The 19,853-nt window shown below is 38.6% G+C and overlaps 1 protein-coding gene across 3 annotated transcripts in view; it reads left to right on the top strand.

Moving 5' to 3' along the window:
- Nucleotides 1-19,853, top strand: part of LOC141790520 (uncharacterized) — a 48,790-nt gene that overhangs the window by 15,266 nt on the left and 13,671 nt on the right. For 2 of the 3 annotated variants that reach the window (XM_074670442.1, XM_074670440.1), the window contains exon 2: nucleotides 15,555-15,691. In XM_074670442.1, coding sequence (XP_074526543.1) covers nucleotides 15,586-15,691 — 106 coding nt within the window. In that variant the 5' untranslated portion in view covers nucleotides 15,555-15,585. Of the gene's footprint in view, nucleotides 1-15,051; nucleotides 15,317-15,554; nucleotides 15,692-19,853 lie in introns of those variants that run through there. The other variant, XM_074670441.1, reaches the window with a different exon arrangement.

Raw genomic sequence — 19,853 nt, 5'->3', positions numbered from 1 at the left:
ACACTGGGCTGTCAGACAGGAGAGAAGGAGGAGGATGATAAAACAGTCGTTTTAAATCTTCCCATGTCAGCACTGAAACTCAGAATAAGAGGAGCTGAAGCACGCAGACAGGTGAAACCAGGGCAGACAGACTCAGACTGTTCACAGCTCTCGGATGATTTCAGCCGGATCACAGGAGGTGAAGTGGAGTCATCCATGAAGCCCTGCTGGAGTGTTAAAGACGGGGGATTAGTGTGTGTCTGACAGAGAGAGGTGTTTCTGTGGGTCTGTGTCTACTTTCATCACACCGTGGTGACCTGACTCTGTCTCTGCTTCCTTTAACAAACAGAGGAGCAGGGTTAAGGTGTGCTGGCTTACAGGTAGATAAGAGGAGAGATGGTAGGGTGTGCTTATTTAAGCCCAGTGTAAGTCTCCTGTCTTTATGTCGGGGTTCATCAGCTTTCATCTGATGATCATAAAGCTTCTGAGAGTGACGGCACCCCAAAACACTAAAACATAGAGAAAAAAAATCTGATGGTACTGATAACGCTGTAGTAAGCATTCCAGGCCTGTAGGTGGTGCTATAACTGTCTTGCCCAGAAGCAGCTTTTGGCACATCTCCACTGAAGTAGAGTTGAGCCGATCATCTGGTGTATTGGTGAATACTAAGAGTGGAGCAACAGATGCACATTTTGTTAAAGATGGTCACAGATTCAGCAGATTGAGCAGCACAAACACAACACAGTAGTTCACAATGATCAAAACAACGGTACTGTTGGACTGTTGGATGCACACACACAAAGCAAAGCATGTAAAAATGCTGGCAGCGTTTCAGTGAGAATCCACTCTGAAAGCGGTTCTCAAAAGTTTGCGTTCTAAGGTCTGCTGAAACGCTGTTTTATCTTGTCAATGTGAAGCCGAAACATAACAATACTTATGTGTTTCATCCTAAAACTGTGGTCATGTAAACAGCCCCTTAGGACCTGTTTACTAGACAACGTTTCGGTAACGCTTTATATTAAGGTCCTGTAATAACCATTAATAAAACCTTTGTAAGTACTTATAAGATGCTTATTAACATTATTTGTTTTTAAGACTACATAACTGCTTAATAAGTGTTTAATAAGGTCATTGTAATAGTTAATACAAGACAACTTAATCTATAAGGTATATGGAACCTAACCCTAACCCTAACCCTAACCCTCTTTGTTTTTTGTCCTCTGCTTTTGTCTCTCATGAGCTCTACCCCAGCTCTTCCCCTAAACCTAACCATTCAGGGCCCCATGCCTAAACCTAACCTGTGGGGCCTAACCCTTACAATGACCTTATTAAACACTTATTAAGCAGTTATATAGTCAATAAGTCATGCCGCATGTCAATAAGCATCTTATAAGTACTTACAAAGGTCTTATTAATGCTTATTACAGGACCTTAATATAAAGCGATACCAATGTGGGTTCTGAAAACACTAAAACGTTTACACAGAAATGCTGAGGAACTGAATTCGCTGTAGTAAGCATGCCAGGCCTGTAGTTGGTGCTATAACTTAGTTTCTGCCTTTATTTGATTACCAGTGTTTCTCAATCCTGGTCCTGGGGACCCCCCTGCCCTGCATGTTTTGGATGTTACTGAGAGGGATTCTGGGAGGATCTGAGTGGAGCCAGGTGACAATTTTTTTTTTTTTTTTCTTTTGAGAGTCTGATCACTTCTTGACTCTATCACCCAACATATTTTGCAATCCCTTGAAAAAAATACACAAGAATGGCAGCTGTCAATCATCGTTAAATGTGACATAAAACCTTGTTTTTAACCTTTTATAACTAATGAATATGAAACTTTTTTTAAAAAAAGGCAGCCAAATAATATAATTAAATCACTACAACAATCGGACATGAGAAACATTTCTACCAGGTGTATTAATTTTTTAAAGTTTGACCACAGCCCATCTGGAATGACTGGGGAGATGGATTTTTTGAGCTATACTACAGTCAGCCACCAGGGAGAGCAGTTTTTCTAGGGCGACGTCAATTTTTAGCTGAGCAAGATGACGTTCATTTATTTTTATACAGTCTATGAGTGTACCCAGCTAATAAATCCAACAAAAAAGAAAAAACACAGTCATACATACAGGAAGAGACAATTCTTTTGACTGATCAACTTACTGCAGTGTTTCTAGCTCAGCCTCTGAGTCCAGATGGGTGTCTCTGGCACAGAAGGTACAAAAGTGGGACGATACAGGTCGGTAATTTGGGGACCTGTCCCGGTTTCAGTTGAAGGAAAGGGCACAAAATGTGTTTTGTACGGAGAAAGATCGAACTGAACCACTCTGTGGAAACGGGACTTAATTTTGCTGATCAGTAGAAAACAAGACCAGCCTTAGTTTCCTAAATTCTCAGTTTGAGCATCCAACTTTGTTAGTTTCAATCCATGTTTACAAAATGGGAAGCAGAGTACCCCCTCTTTAAGAGAGCAGAGCCTCTCAGCAGAGATAAATTTCTCATCCCTGACAGCTGCTCTGATAGACCAGCATGCAACACTTCTCTCAACAGCTCTTTCATTTTGATACTGAAAACTGAAAGGTTCAGAGTTTTACCTGCAGGTGAAAGAAATGCATTTAGCAGATGTTGGAAACATCTAACCCAAGGGGGCGAGGATCTATCAAACCTGCGTTCTGCTCTGATGATACGTTATGTAAAAGTATCAGAGAGAACATTTCATTTAGTCTCTCATTACACCCTCGTGAAATGCAAGCTGTTGGTAGCACTTGCACAGAGCCTTGTGCAGGTTTAAAGCACTGTGTGGGCAGCATCCAGGGCTCTTCTGAGACCTGTTTGGAAAGTCGTTTAATACGTGACTTTCAGAAACACACAAGAGAAGGCCTAAACTCAGGTTTGGAGCTGCCTCCTCTCAGCAGCCTGTAACGGCTTCAGATGACGGCTGTTTGTTGATGGATTAGCAGCGATGGGATTATAACTATATTAATTAATCTGTGTTTACTTTAGCATCAGTGTGTTCAAACAGATGTGTGCTGGGGTTATATTTAGAGAGAACTGAAGAGAGCGTTCTGATTGGTGGAGCAGTCACAGTGTTTTTATTTCCCCCCTCTCTTCATCCGCCAACCAACGGTCTTCTTTTGCGCAACAATAGAAAAAAAAAACTCAAGAACAAAAAAACACCTTGGTGCAATGGTGTGCAAAGACTCTTAAAAGAGCATGGGCAACAAAAATAGATAGAAAAGGAACACACATTGTGCGTTTTTGGCCCTCAAGAGAGCAGTTTATCACTGTTTAACCATTAAAAAGGGAAGTAAAGTGTGTTTTGCCATCCATAAGTGCCCATCAGTGCATATTTTTCAACAGTTGGGCCACAAGGGGGGGTGACCAACCCCCTGCCCCACCTCTGTTGGCCTTGGAGCCAACATTTTCGCAACATTTATGATATGAGTAACTTGGAAAATACAAATGTAGCCAAATTTATTGTTGCAAAATTTCACATAGTACATGATTAAATATTATGCTTCATATTATATTAATTTATTTTTTCTCCTGAGTTTGTCTGGAGATCCTACATGTAACCATGGCTGCGTTTTGTACGTGTGAAATCAGCTGTTAGCAGCCTGTAGCATTTCAATGCTAACTGGTGCAAGGCCGGATGTTTCCCACAAGGTGAGGAGAAGGAGGTGAGGACGACGTGCTGGTTCTCAGGTGTGAGCTAAGAAGTGACGACATGGACCTGTCCTTCCATCCATTGTTATTGGGAACGTAAGATCTATCTCCACTAAGATGGACAAGCTAGCCGTGCTAACCCAGCAACAGAGGGAATATTAGAAGGTAGAGTAGCATCATGCTTAGTCACAGGAAAAAGCTCAGTCCAGGACCCTGTGGAAGTGGAGGCTGGCTGACTGGCTTTTGTTTTCTTGATTGCTTAAGTATTTTCTGTTGTATTCTATTCCATTATGCTAATCATTGTTGCGATAATTAGGGAGTCCTTGGGAAAATGTCTTACCTAAAAGGGTCCATGGTCTAAAAAAATTTGAACCTTTGCTTTATAGAGTGGAACGGTTTGTTTCTGTGTTTTTTTATTTTTCTAAATAGTGGCTGTGGCTATAACAAGAATTAGAAGGACATAAATCTAGAAACAGGATCTTTAATTTTCCCCTGTATCTGTTGAGTCTGACTGAACTTTAAACACCCTTTCATACCGTCTCCTGTGTCTCCAGCTCCACCCTGTGAGGCCTGGCAGCTGTTAACTTTATAGATCTGGAGGTCGTCTTCCTGAATTCCCCATAACGACCTCTGTATCACTTTCCCCTCTAAGTGGACTTCTGTGCCAGCTGCAGCACTTTTTTTAAAACTGTACCAACCATGTGACATCTTCACAGCCTCTGAAACACATAATTCATGCCAGATCAGGGTCGACTCAGCACTGGCTCACGATGTGTTTATCCACCAGGACTGGGAACGGTTCACTTTGCAGTGCATTGATTATGACACTGAGATGATTCATGATCTAAATGATGTGTTCATTTATATTTTCCGTCAAGGTTACAAACCAAATCAAAGTCTAGAAGGTCTCACTAAACCGGTTCAGGGCTAAAAGACTCAGAGCCAGTTTTTACAACAAGGCCATAATCCTGCTAAACTCAAGCATTTAACACATTCCTGTGTTGTTCAACCACTGGTTGGGTGCAAAACGCAAAAAGCAAAAAATATGTGCTGTAATTGATTAAATGGAATTTTGCAATGGGTTTTCCTCTTCTTAATAACTGTAAATATAATAATTATCTCTGAGAAGTATTCATATGTACAGTGCTTCAATTTAATTTGTCCTTAACAAACAGTTTTAAGTTATTTATTCTTTTATATTTCTATTTTTATTTACTATCTATCTGATCCGTCTTTCCAACATATTGATTATTTTATAGGTAAAATCTTAAAGTCAGTGGCAATTTTGTTAAAATCTAGATATTTTAAATTATAAGGCTTTAAAAATAATCTATTATTCACTTTTTCTCCCCTACAGGTTTTAATGTGTAGGACTGTGAGGATCTACATGTAAACTTGTTGTTTTATTAAAAAAAAAAATGAGCCACATGCATCATCAAAATGACAGACTTTTATGCTCAATTCACACATTATGAAATTTTCTGACTTGTTTTATTACAAAATAATGCTCATAATGTTTACAGCAAAACTAAATTTACTAAATATGATTTAAGTTTTCTGTTCAGGAGTTAAGAAAGGTCTAAAAAGAACATGTGTTTCTGTTGTTGGGGTTTAACTGTGAAATAATGCTCTCACTACCATGGGTGCCCGAGCCTTCAGCTGCTTAGCACCCAGACTCTGTAACTGCCTCCCCCCTCACATAAGACAGTCTGATTCCATAAAATCATTCAAGTCACAACTCAAAACTCATCTGTTTAAACTGGTTTACTCACTGTAACTTAACACTGTGCACCTCACTTGTTTTAATCCTGATGATTTGTTTTAATGATGTTTTCACCTTCGGTGTCATGAAAGGCGCCTCCAAATGAAATGTATCATTATAAAATATGAAGTTATAATATAATTTTTGAAAAAAATGGTTTGTAAAGTTATTTTTGAAAATTTTAAGTGTTGATCATGTGAAGATGTTGATAATGTTGTTGATCTTTTTTCTAATGTCTGTTTTTGGTGGCTTAATTTTGTTGATTTTGTTAAATAGGCCCAGATAAGCATCCTGCTTCTGCCCAGGCCTTTTCAGTTAATACCTAATACAAGAACTTTGGTTTTGTTTAAAATGTCTTTCTTCAGTATAAAGACTGAATAAATCTTATTTCTACAACTATTTTTGCACAGATAGGAGAGCTGCACCTCAATTTCATTGTTCTTACGTACTCTGTGCTACCGTTCAGTAACAACACTGCAAAACACTGAAATCTTATCAAGTGTTTTTGTCTTATTTTAAGTAAAAATTGTCTTGTTATACTTTATTTCAGCCACATTCAACTGATCAGTCCAAGTTGTTTAAAGACAGATATGAGGTCTGAATTGCCTGTAACAAGTAAAAATAAATCTGCCAGTGGAACAAGAAAAATTTGCAATGAAGTTTGCTTAAAATTAGATGAATGTCTTAATACAAGTTACTTTTCTCTTGTTCCATTGACAGATTTTTTTTAACTAGTTACAAGCAATTTAGAGCTCATTTTTGACTTTACACAAATTGAAATAAGACATTTTTTCTAGACTAGTCTGGTGAATGTGAGTCAAATTAAGGCCAAAAAGACATTTTCTACTAGAAATGAGACAAAAACACTTGATAAGATTTCATTTTTTTGCAGTGTAGTTCTGCCCCCAGCGGGTTTCCAGAGGGCTGGCCAATCAGAAAGCTTTAAAGAGACAGTAGCCAAATGAAAACGAGGGTTTCTTAAAACACCAGTGAGTGAAAATAGGATTTTTAATCTAATCTAATTTGGACTGTGTAAGACTACGTGTATAAACCTGAAGCTGTAAATCCTACAGAAATTTAACAACTCTGACAGCTGATGTTTTTAAATGAATGTTTTTACTATGATGTGAAAATGTGAGAGTTCAAAAATAACATTAGAGGACACAAGAGCAGATAAAAGTAGTGAAATGGGGCAGAGAAAAAGCATAAAATTGGTGCAGGTTAAAAAAATATTTGGGTCTAAAAATGTGAAAATTAAAACCAGATCCTGATCCTGCCATAAAAACATCCTGACATACTTTCTCCATATCGCCCCCTAATGGAGAACATGTTCCTTGCTGATGTTAACGCAGCTTATAACACTGGAAAAAGTTGAGAAATAGATCCTTAAAGAAAGCAGTTTTGAAGATGCTCATCGCTTCGTCTTTCACCCAGCAACACCAACACCCAACCAGCTCTCAGCTCCCACCTCTGACACATTCCTCTCTGCTTCCTCCCTGACTCCCCGTGAGGAGGGCGATGACGTCTTCAGGTTAAGGATAGCCTTCACGCTCATTGTTATGACAGGTGATTGACAGGAAGTCTCCACAGACAGGTGCAGGCGTGCTGGTGTGTCAGCGGCGGCAGAGACGCTCTGTGGTATGTGAGGAGAGGCAGCTGCACCAGGCTTTTACTCACACATGGACCAGGTTTTGTTCTGTCAATGACACCACTCACTTCTGACTGTGTGAGGGTCACATTTCAGTGCTAATTTCATACGATATGTATGTTTTTAAATGTGATTCATTCATGTGTCAAAAAGCAACGTTTCCCCTTGACTTTATCCAGATTTATGAGCGTGAGGAAAGGACGTTCTCTAAACCTACCTGTAGCTGAAATAGCTCTCCTGCATATCGTACATAACTCCTTTAATAATAGCTAACGTTACCTGTTACATGTTCTATTTTACATGCAAAGGGAGGAAGGAATGTTGTGCATCCACTGCAGGATCTGTCAACATGGTCTGGAGACTTTTGATGGATTTAAAGATGTTTCCAAAGCGGGGACAAACCTCTAAAAGAGAGTCCCAGCTTGGACCCAGGGTGGAGAAGATGTTTGTATGAAGTCAAAATCTGACAAACAGCAAGAAAACACCTTTGTCCCTTGTCTAAGTGTGTTAAAAATGCTCCTAAATCTACGAGTAACATGATGCCTTTGTCAAGATAAAAATCCAGTTATAGAGTGGAAGTTTGTGTTGGCACCTTTGGGATTCCTCTGGAGGTAGAATTTTCCAAAAAGTATGGAGAATTTAAAGAGGGGGTATTCTGCTTTACCACATTTTGGATGTTCAGACTAAACATGCAGATTTTCAAACTTTAATATGTTGTAGAAATCCTTGAATCTGTCTGAAAACTGATCGAAACGCTCCGTTCCAAAAACAAAAACCATTAGATTTTCATGAAATCTTCACAAGATCTTCACAAAATATTTGCCAGACTTACTGAAATGATGATGTCATCACATAAGGCTCTCCAAACTAAATTAGTTCATGACTCGTTGCACGGGCAGGCCTCGAACACCAGGGTCTGCTAATAGTTCCGCCCACAGTGGGCTTCCAGAGGGCTGGCCAATGAGAAAGAAGGGGGTTCATGCAGCGGGAGCCTTAAAGAGACATCAGCTAAACGAAATGTCAGAAGCTGATATGAGGGTTTCCTAAAACACCTGTGAAAGAAAAAATTGGAATTTTTTAAGCTATAAAACATGTCTATGAGGACAAATTAAAGCCCTGCAGACGGACATAGTTTAGTTGTCTCTTATTTTGGACCCACAGTAAAATCCTTGAATCAAAGACTGTCTGTCTCGTCACTAACTTAAAGGGGCGGTGAGGAGTTTGAAAGTGATCCTGAAAAAGTCTCCCTTCTACATATATGCCTGATCATAATCCACACTTTAAAATGAGCCCGAGCTAAAGGCTAATTAGCCTTTAGCTAAACCGTTTGTGCTAATGTTGACTCCAACCCACAGTCAGCAGTTATTCTGCAGTGGTCTGTTCAAACTTGAGAGTCTATCAATAAAATGAAGAGTGAGGTTACGTTAGCTCTGATTGGTAGATGACTGGCAGGACATAACCAGGATTCACTAACGTTACAGATTACAGACACGTCTTAGAGCACCAGGCTGCCAGCTGAGCTAAATCTAAACAGCTACTGAACTACTTGCAAACTGACAGTGTTTACTCATTGCTACATTAGCCTACAGATGCTTCAGAGCACCAGGCTGCCGATAGCACTACATGTAGCCGGCTGCTACAACATCTGCTTGTTGTCACGTTTCAAATCGTAGCGCTACGTAACTGTTCTGGTAAATACCTTACCTCAGTGCATTGTATCCAGTAAAAAGTGAACAAAGAAAATTTGTTTTGATCCTATCTATATCTAATTCCAAAACAAACTCACACCTCACTAAAAGTAATTTACGACAGTATGCGCAGACTCAAGGCCACAAGGTGGCATATTCTGTTTTTTGAAAACCTGAAAATCCATCTGGGTTACTCCTTTTGTAACCTGAATAGCATGTATTCACCTATCAGAATATCCCCATCCACAAGAACATTTATTTGTGTTCTGCACATGTTCTGTTTGCAAGGAATTGTGGTCTTTTGAGTCCAGGAAGTCCGCTATGCAGCAGCTGTTGTTGTTGTTACTGCAGTTGCTATGGATACAGGAAGAAGAGCAGAAATGATGTGTATTGCTTCATGACATTCTTAGTGCACCGAGATGTTGTCCGTATGTCTCTTTTTTGATCGTAATACCATGTAAAACAAAAGAATAACCCTGTTTGCTCATGCATGTATGTAAACGGGTTGTTCCAGATGTTTCAGAAACAGGAATATTGACCTTTACCCTAATATCCACTGTATGTAAACATAGCCATTAATCTTGAACAGGAGGCACATGTTCTGTTACTTTAAGATCTGCTAGCTCCATACTTTAGTTTCCCCTCAGCTGATCTGTTTTCAGTTGACTCGTTAGCTTTTCCACTTTTAAATCTCTACATTAACGAGCAGCTATGATGCTAAACGTTTGCCGGATCATGTGATGGCTCCCATGACTGATTCAGGTTTCTGAGTTTGAGAGGGGTTGCAGATTGTATGTGGCCCTATGGGCTCATATGTTCCCTCACCAGCCTCTGAAGCAGGTTTTAAAAGTTTACGTCCACCCTGTATCCCCTAACCACTGATATTATTTCACTTTCTATTTTCCCCACGGTGATTCAGGTCAACTCACTTCACATGACGGATCTTTTCACCGTGCAGAAAGCTGCAGATCAGCAGCTTTTTTTATCATCACTGACCTCAATAAAGTCATGACCTCCAGAAAGTTCTGGGTTTAATGGCTGAAGAGGCCTAAGGCCAGCAGGTTGAGCAGACTGTCAGGGTCACAAAGTGGCCAAATGAAAGCTGCCAGCAGCTCTGAAAGGGTATGTTGAAGACACTTCAGAGGAGGACACTTTAATCATCTCAGCAGAGCCTTTAGGAAGTCTCAGGTACTCCACCTGGATTAAAAAGGGATCAGTGGTCTGTCTGTGGACCTCTGGACCCAGGACGTCTGTTGCTGGATTAAGTCTGAAGGCCACATCGACAGAGATTCAGCAGCTTCTTTCCCTGGTGTGTCCGTCTATGTCTATCTGTCTCTATTCTTCACTTCCTTTCTAACAAATCACACTTAAAACTCTTCTGTTTAATTCACTTTTTCACATTGTGAAAGAAAAACTTGTTGTTTATCGTAAGTTACTGTCAGCTGTGATTGCCAAACGCTTCACCGTAAAAAATACGGTGCAATTACGGTGAAGTGTTTAAGCCACAACAAGTTTTACAGTAGACAACTATTATTTAATTACTTTGAAAAACTTCAAGAAATACACTTCTCTGTTATTCAACATTATATTGTTTTGCTGTTAATAAGCAGTTTTTATTCAAACCTGTTAACAGTAATCTACAGTAAAATTTACTAATTTTTGTATTGTAAGCTTTATTATTGTTTATTTACATATGATATGAGATATTTATATTCTATAGCCAAAATTTACCAAAATTTCCAGCAAAAGCAGCGTTTTCTTTAAAAAAAAAAAAAGTACAGCACAAGATGTGAGGGCCTCTGCTGATTGGTGTTAATTTCTCTCGCAGCAACCTTAACTGTAACTGGTACTTTTAAATTAAATACCAAGAGGGTATGATATGATTGCATTTACTCATACTGTTAGAAAGAGATGGTCCAATAACTTTTCCTGTATACTCCCAAAGATATTGTTATTTAGAAAACATGGGATTTTACAATCAACTAACTTCAGCAAACAACTATCCACAATTTACAAAGAGATAAGAAAAGGAAAGAAAAGAAGAAATTTAAGGTGATAATTCTAGCCTTAATGCTATATTTGAATATAGCACATAAATTTGGGGGATAAGTTTTCGTATAGATTATTTCTTTGTTGTTGGTATGAGCAGAGCAACACTAACAATAGAATAAATCTGTTCGAAATGAACAGAGAAGATTTGGAAAAAATTTCATGGACTGACCCCACATACTCCACCCTACTGCTCAGATACAAATGCATGTTCCTCACAAAAACTAATCTATTGAAAAGAAAAATAAACTTTTCAACAATATAAGATTTATCACCAAGAAGCATTGTTACTTTTCCTGCTATGGTTTGTAAAAGATTTAATGATAAATAAGGGTCTTAAATGGAAAATGATTGGTTCTCTACCTGTAAATATAAACACACTGTGGTTACAAAGACAAAACAGTAGAGCTAAATGATTCTTGTTACTTCTGTACAGGAAAATGGGTACCCAATTAGGTACTTTTATAGGTACCGACCTAATTCTGTCAAAAGTACCAGGCATCGTTTCATGTAAAATCAAAAGGTACAATGTTTAGGTACCTAAACACATCCTTGTGACTGTAAGGGAGCAGAAGAGCAGGCAATTTTCCATGCTGGACCTGACCACAGCATTGCAAGGTTATATACACTGAAGAAAAAGTGTGTTCAATTGAAAAATTATATATTTTATTATTTTTAAAAATGATATTTTTTACCACACAAACACAAAAAAGGGCCAAAAATTGGTTGAGTACTGATATCGATTGCCAGGTACCGGGCATCAGTACCGGGCATTTCAAATGTGAAAGGTACCCATCCCTACTTTTGTATTACTTAAGGGTCTAAAAATCTTTTTCCAAACACTTCTTTTGTCAAAAACAGAAACTAGCTGAAAAAAAGACTCCTCAACACAAAGATTTGAGAAACCTTTAACAAAAAAAGGAGGAAGAAAAGATAATTCACTACTAAAGAGACAGACAGTCTTTGATTCGAGGATTATACTGAGGGTCCAAAATAGGATATGACTAATCTATGTCCATCTGCAGGGCTTTATTTTGTCCCTCTGAATATAGTTTATAGTTTTTAAAAAATCTCTATTTTTCTCTCACACCCACATATCAGCTTCTGACATTTTGTTTAGCTACTGTCTCTTTAAGGCTCCCTGCTCCACAAACCCCCTTCCCTCTGATTGGCCAGCCCTCTGGAAGCCTGCTGGGGGCAGAACTACACTGCAAAAAACTGAAATCTTATCAAGTGTTTTTGTCTTATTTTCAATAAAAATTAAACTTGATATGAGCCAAATGCAACTTATCAGTCCAGAAAAATGTCTTGTTTCAAGTTATTTAATTGTTTGGAACAAGTGCAAAAAAAAAAATCTGCCAATGGAAAAAGAGAAACTTCTTTGAACAACTTGAAATAAAACATTTTTCTGAACTGTTCAGGTGAATGTGGCTCATATTAAGTCTGAAAAGACATTTTCTACACTTGATAAGATTTCAGTTTTTTGCATTGTTGGTGCTCTTGTGTAGCTGAGCAGAGCAGGCACCCCATGTACAGAGGCTACGGTCTGATACGGACTGATTGTGTCATCCACTTCTTAGGCTGTCCTATTAAATAAGAGGAAAAAAGACCAAAAATATCTTTTTTCAATAATAAAACTAACGATCTAAAGTCATAATTTGCCAGGGTCTAAATTTATTTTAATTTTTCCTCCTCTCATTATGGCATGACACTCGATCTTATCAGCCGGCTGATGTCAGAGTCATACTCTTCAGAATAGTTAACCCGGCTCGTTTGTGCTGTGTTGTGATGTAACCATCTATCATAGTGGCAGGTGACCTGAAGTTTAACCTGCGACAGCCCACATTCATCCTGTGTTTGGCAGGTTTTAGGTGCTAATTTATTCAGTGCTGGTTGTGGAGGAAGCTTACCGATCGTCTATTTCAAAAATGATTAATGCTGGATTTGTGTGTGCATAAATTTATGATTAGGCCGAGCTAATTTTACCTGCTCTGGGGAATTGAAATGTATAATAATATGATATATTTCACTACAGACTGTAGCCACAGTACAAGCCCATTAAATATTAATCTACATCTAATGGAAGCAGTAAAGTCAGTCATACAAAGTTACTCTCGACAACTGGACTCAACCTCATCATGTAAACATGAAGTGACTCTGTGAATCTGAGTCATCATGTTAATGGAGTCCATAAACTCTATTAGTCAGTGCAGTTGAAGCCATGTACAGCACAGCACAGACCACACGTTCATTTCATCTGACCCATCTCTCCTCAGCGACATATGATGAATCATTTCACCATCTGAGGTGTTTCCGCAGGACGCAGGTCTAAATAAAGGATTTCTGCAGCTGAGGAAGTCACGGGAACTTTAGACGGGATGATGGAAGGGGTGGGAGATTGATTTGTAGGAGGGGGATGACAGGATGAGGTCGCATTTCTGGACCCCTCTGGTGAAAATGTGGAATGGTGAGGAGTCGTCTGCCATAACTGAAACAGAGGGGAGTCGCCCTGACAGTCAGATCAGTGAAAGAAAACTTCAGTGGTAGTTTTTAAAGAGGGGGTATTGTGCTTTTATTAGCCTTTATCCTGTCTCTCTGTTTTTTTATAGCTTCTGTCCTGTCTCTTTAAGACTTCCTGCTCCAAAACCCCTCTTCCCTTTGATTGGCCAGCCCTCAAGAGGTCTGTCTGACAGACCTTGACATTTGAGCCTTGCCCTTGAACATGTCATTCAGCAACGAGTTATCTGACAAGTTTCTATTTCCAAACCAGTAATCATATTGAAGTTACTTATACACGTCATTGTGCGTCACAATCTTTTTTGTTACATTTTTCTTAGTAAAAATAAATATTTGTCTTTTTCTTGCATCTCAAAGAGTGAAAGGAGTTGTATATTTATCACATTTTCAGCATAAAGACAAGTTGTTGAGCATTAATCCATCCGAGCAACATAACGTAGGCTACATGCAAAAAGGCACCCGGTGACAAGCAGGGGCGTGCCCAGATTTTTTAGACTGGGGTGCCCCTAGCAGGGTATGGAGGGTTATGAAACCCACACTCCAGCAACATTTATTTTTGCTTATTTATATTATAAATATGGGATCAACAGAGTACAGCTTTAACAAAAAATGAAACTATACTAAAAACAAACTAGACTAAAAAAAGAAATGTTTAAAAAGAAAATAATTTAAATCTAAAATTTAACTGAAAATAGTACTGTTAAAGCTTTTTTTAGTTGAATTTTAAAATTTAAAATGTATCAAAACAATATTTTTGTTTTTAATTGTACAGTTAAAATTACACAGCCACCAATAAACCCTGCATGTTCCTTTAAAACTAAACATTTAGACTCATACTTATTCATTTTAATCGCAATGACACAAATTTTCCGAATCATGCACCCACAGGTGTTGTTGGCAGCTGCTGAATGTAACTAATAAAGTAACTTGTAATCTAAATAAGTTACTTTTAAAAGTGAGTTATTAGTAAAGTAACTGAGTTACTTTTTGAAAGAGTAATCAGTAATCAGATTTCTTTTTCAAGGTAACTGTGGCAACACTAGTTATGACAGTTTGGTTGATTTAAAAGCCTCAGGCCATGTCCGAGTATTCAGGAAACACGAACCTGCAGCTTTACGTCACTAAAAACGATGTTTCTGAAAACTTTGGCCACGGTGAAGATTTTGGAAAACTCCAGTTTCGTGTTTTTGTGAAGACACCGTTAAACCAAGTTTTCGGTTCACAAACGTCACAGCTGAATGACGGGGAACACTCTGATTGGCTAGAACAGGTTTTACATCTGGAAAACACAGCCAAATATGTTTTTTTTTAAATGAACGTGGGGGGTTATTCACTTTTGAAAATAGCCGGCTACGTGTGGACATGGCCTAAGATTCCTGTTTTGAAACTCTGAAAGTAACTGAAAAGAGAGGAACACGCAAAAAGTTAGCTTCAAGTTTATTTGTCGTACACAAGAACACAAAGCAGCATAAAAGGATTACAGTAACGTGGTGGGAACCTGTTAATGGCTTATGGGAAACAACAAAAAAGAAATATATATTAGATAACAACAAAAAAAATAAAATATCAGTGTTTATAAAAGAACAAAGCTGAAAGGATACACTCACCCCAGTGACCGACTAACACAAAGGACACTGGAGGAGTTTGTCTGTGTCTCAAACTGAAGCCATGCCAACCATTCCTCTGCCTCCACAGTTGTCTAAAGGAGGCTCAAACTGGGGTGTGTGAGCAGAGTCTTGGGTTTCAGGCTGCAGGGATGGTGCTGGGATGAATCACAGCAGGGGGGCTGGTGGTGTCATGAAGAGAGAAGGAGGAGGAGGAGGAGGAGGTTTTGACTCCTCAGAGCAAGTCCAACGTCCTTCAGAGACTGGCAGGAGTTTGAGGGCAGACTGCAGGCAGCACGGCGGCGCGTAGGCCAGAAATCAGAGTGACAGCGAGGTGCTGCTGTGAGGCAGGGACACAAACCTTAAGAAAGGAGATAAAACATGGGGATTTACAATGAACAAGGGTAAGATTACTCATCATGTAAGGGTTTTCACATCATCTACCATCTCTTGTAATCACTGTGATATGATTAGCATTACAGAGAGGTGATAGAAAGACAGTGAATCAACCATTTTTACAATTATCAGATCAAGCACTTTCCAATCAAGATGTGCAATTCCTGAAACCATCTCTACCACGAGGAACAGGAAACATTTAACAGTAGTCACCTTAATGGGAGTCAATCCTCTTTTTGTTTTTAGTGCGGTCCTGCAGGAACCAGAGTCCGGCCACATGCGGATCAAGGAGGGCAACCGCCACAAGGAGTCCCCGCTCTCAAACCACAGGAAGCTCAGCAGAGTGCCCCCCAAAGATGACCTCAACGACCAGATGTTTATGGGTCAGTTTCTACTTGTGGTTTTAGAGTTCCTGGTTTTTAATTCTGAGGAACACTTCAAGCTCCTCAGATTCTGTGTTTTATTAACTTTTATTATCTTTATTTACTTTTTTTTATTAACAATTTACCATTGTATGGTTTTGAAGCCAAAATACCCACATCCAGGTGACAAAAATAATGATTATTTTTTTCTTTCGAGAGTCTAATTTCTCGACTCTACCTTCCGACATATTTTACAATCCCTGAAAAAAATACACAAGAACGGCAGCTGTCAATCATCATTAAACATGACTTAAAACTTTGTTTATAACCTCGTATAACCAATGAAAACGAATCTTTTCAGAAAAAAGAGGACTTGAATACAAAGCAGCCAAATAATATCTTCAAATCACCACAGCAATCAGATGTGAGAAATATTTCTACGAGGAGTATTAATTTTTTAAAGTTTGACCACAGCCCATCTGGAATGACTGGGGAGATGGATTTTTTGAACTTTACTGCAGCCAGCCACCAGGGGGAGCAGTTTTTGTGGCGACCTCACTTTGAGCCTAGCAAGGGGACATCCATTATTTTTTACAGTCTAAGATTGGAAGTAGCATATTGTGTTATGGTGCATACTCCTATCACATTTGTTATGCAATATTCATTTCTTGAGCAAAATAGGAAAAATATATACATAAAACTGTATTGTTATTTATGAAAATTGCTTTCAAGCAAAAAAAATCAAAAAGAGAAATCCTTCTCGAAGGCTGGATGATACTCTTCCTGAAAAATCATAAGATTACCCACAACCAGGACAAATCTGGCCAATTTCACAATTGATAGTCAGTAAAACAAAACCTCTGTTCACAGGGAACATATGAGAAGTGCAACTGTACAGCAATTAAAGCTAAATTTAAAAAAAGTGCTTTACTTCGGTAAATGGTAAATATGTCTAAATGAGTCAGCTAAATGTTCTTGACAGACTGCTGCTTACATTCATGTTTGACATAAAACAGGAGACAAAGATGGGATTACTTTATCCAAACTGTGCAAACAAAATCACAAAAAATGCAAAAAAAAAAAAAAAAAGTTCAAATTCAACCAGTTATAGTATCAGTTTATGATTAAGCCAATATTGGACACAGATAGTGTGATAATATCTTGCATCCCTATAAAACAATCCCCATTTTTCTTTCAGTAGTGTTTCAGTCCCTGTCTGGAATGCTTTGCTGTAGCTGCTGTCTCTTTAAGAACCCCCGCTCCACAAACCCCCTTCTCTCTGATTGGCCAGCCCTCCAAAGGCATGTTAAGAGCAGAGCTATGACCTCATAATATGAAAGTATCTCATAAAAATCTTGTGATGATCACGGGCCATTTTTCGAGAGTAGTGTTTTGATCAGTTCAGGGATTTCTGAATGTAGCAGTTTGAAAATCTGCATGTTTAAGTCTGATCATCCAGCAATCGTACCGCTTCTTTAAACTCTAGTGAGGAACTTTTAGTTTGTGTTAAGTTTGGCGCCACCTGTGGACAAAGATGTACATCTCATCTTTCCTTATTTTAGAAGTGAAGGACTTTAAATCTTTGCTGTAGAAAATGTAAACACAGAAAGTTTCTGGGGCATGCTGCTGAAAATAACTTAAGCTATTACTGTTGTCTCTAGTTTGCTAACATTTCTCTTTTTTTGGCCACATTCATGAGCAGCTAAAAACTTCTTACTGAAGCTGTAATAGTTTTAAATTAGTTGATACAAATTAATAATAACAGTGAATGCGCAGATCAGCTTAATTGTCACAGTATTCTGTGATAATTTGACCGTGGAAGAAGAACATCATGAGATCTTTAGTGCTGACAGAGAGGAGTGGAAAGAGTTTCTTACTGTTTTCATTTATGTCTTTTTTTTTTTTCAGAGACCACTTTACCCCGGCTTTTCTTGTCACTAAATGGATCCCACATGGCTTAGAGACCCCTGTGGTCGCCTTTTGCCGTAATTGCTCTTGTCTTTTCCGGACAGAAGAACTTGCTAAAGAGGATCATCTGTTAATATTTAATGAGTGGGTACGGCTAGCTCACATGTAATTGTCCAACACATCGTTAGTGTCGCGTCAAAGTGGGAGACTGACGCCGTAGAGGAGACCTGTGTGTTCCCTTGTTACAGAGGATGAAGGTGTGAATCAACGTGTTTCTCCAGGCCAGAGCAGAGACGTTAGGTACTACAGTCATGAATGAGTCATTTTTTTCAAATCAGGTACATGTCTTACACTTTTATTCCAATTTTAGAGCACATGTGAGGGTATTTAGCAGAATCTGAGGGTTGAAATGAATACTGATGCTACAGCGTGACTGACAAATGTAAATTAGACCATAAATGACAGGATTAATGAGTTCTTCATAGTTATTTCTGATTCCTGAAGCCGCTGCCATGGAGTAGGTGTCTGACAGCCCGCAGCAGAAACAACCTTTGTTTACATTTTCCACTGCAAAGATTCATCTGACTGTAAATCAGGCAGGAGAATGATACATTTTGAAACATAGACTCTTACTTTCTCATTCGATCGTTGTTAAAAAAAGAGGTGTAAGGTAGTACTTTAGATTTGTTTCAGTTTCTTACACCAGTGATGATTGCTAATTGTTAAGGCAGCATTGGTAAGGTCGCCCCAACCAGCCTCTCGCCCTGTTTCCTGCTCCATCAAATGTCTTCTCCTCTCTGAATAAAGGCATAAAAGAGGAAAAAAATAGCTCTAGAAAAAAAAGAAAATGAAAAGAATGATGGAGTAGGGGAGACCGGGGACTGTTGCAACACAGGTCAGTCATAACGCATGCAAAGGAACAAGTTAGGAATCACCAGATTTACTCTAAGCATGCTCAGTTAAGCCCTTAGTTTTTAGTTTTGTGAGGGGAAACATATTTTTGAGGTCAGAAATGTTTTTTTTTTTTTGCTCAGACTATTTTTCTGATGACCCAGCCTACTTTGTAGTTGAACTCCTCAAACGTACATAATGTTGATCATAAGTCTGTTTAACTTTCTTTCAGATTGTTAGTGGTAATGTTTTAGCTGTTAGCTGTTAGCCAAGCTAGCTCATTGCAAACGCACTCAGGAACAGTTGTAACAACCTTGCTTGGGGTAAGTTGTAACATTTAGAGTGGGTTAAATGTATGACATGTCCTCTGTGGGCCCATGAAGCCACAATACAGAAGTACTCCACAAAAATATTGAAAACATCATTTTTTTATGATACATTTTTTGTGTAAGTATTTAAGTAAGTAGGTAAATTTTATTTAGTATAGCATCATTCGTGGAACAGAATCACAAGGTGCTTCACAGAAAAAAATAAAATAAATAATCATAACAACACATGTGAAAAAAACATTAAAAATGTTGTCAAACCCCAAAGACGACCAACAATTAAAAAAAAAAAAAATCAAAAATTAATCTTTAGAGGTTAGAGTCAAAGTCCTGCTTGAATAAATGCATCTTTAAAAGTTTTTTTAAAAAAAGATGACAGAGATAACTGAAGAGGAAGATTGTTCCACAATGTTGGAGCTGCCACTTTAAAAGTACGGTCTCCTTTGGTCTTTAGACAGGCTCAATGGACAACCAGCAAGTCCTGGTCAGAAGACCTGGGTGACCTACAGGTGAGGTAGGGGTGGAGCAGGTCAGTGATATAATCAGGAGCCTAACCATGGAGAGCTCTGTACACAAGGACAAGACCCTTGACAGGAAACCTTAATTTGACTTAATTTGTAGGGATGCTAAAGTTGGCGTGAGGTGAGTTGTCCAGCTGGATTTGGTCAAGAGCCTTGCACTAATTGAAGTTGATGGAGTGAGGACTAACTGAGGCCGGTGAAAGGTGAATTACAATAATCCAGCCGAGAGCGTTTCCAGTTCAGAATGAGATACAACAGACCTGAGTTTAGAAATGTTTTGTGAATGAAAGAAACTTGATCGGGACAACATTTTTATGTGATGATCAAAGGACATGGACTGATCAAATATAATGCCAAAACAGTATTTTTTAAAAAAATGAATAACACTTAGTTCAGATGTTATTCTTGCTTTGAGTCTCACAGGCATTTTCGAGGCTATTTGTTAGCAAACACTTGAAGCTAGTTGGTACAGCAGTTTGAAGACATTGGGTTTGAAAAGCTCAGAGCTAAGAGATGAAAATGTCAAAAAATCTTACT

The sequence above is a fragment of the Halichoeres trimaculatus genome, unplaced genomic scaffold (genome assembly GCF_033239565.1).
Source record: "Halichoeres trimaculatus isolate MK-OKI-2021-1 unplaced genomic scaffold, fHalTri1.1 fHalTri1_scaffold_5, whole genome shotgun sequence".
Taxonomy (NCBI): Eukaryota; Metazoa; Chordata; class Actinopteri; order Labriformes; family Labridae; genus Halichoeres; species Halichoeres trimaculatus.
The sequence above is the reverse complement of the archived record's forward strand: the minus strand, read 5'-3'. Positions and strand labels throughout refer to the sequence as shown.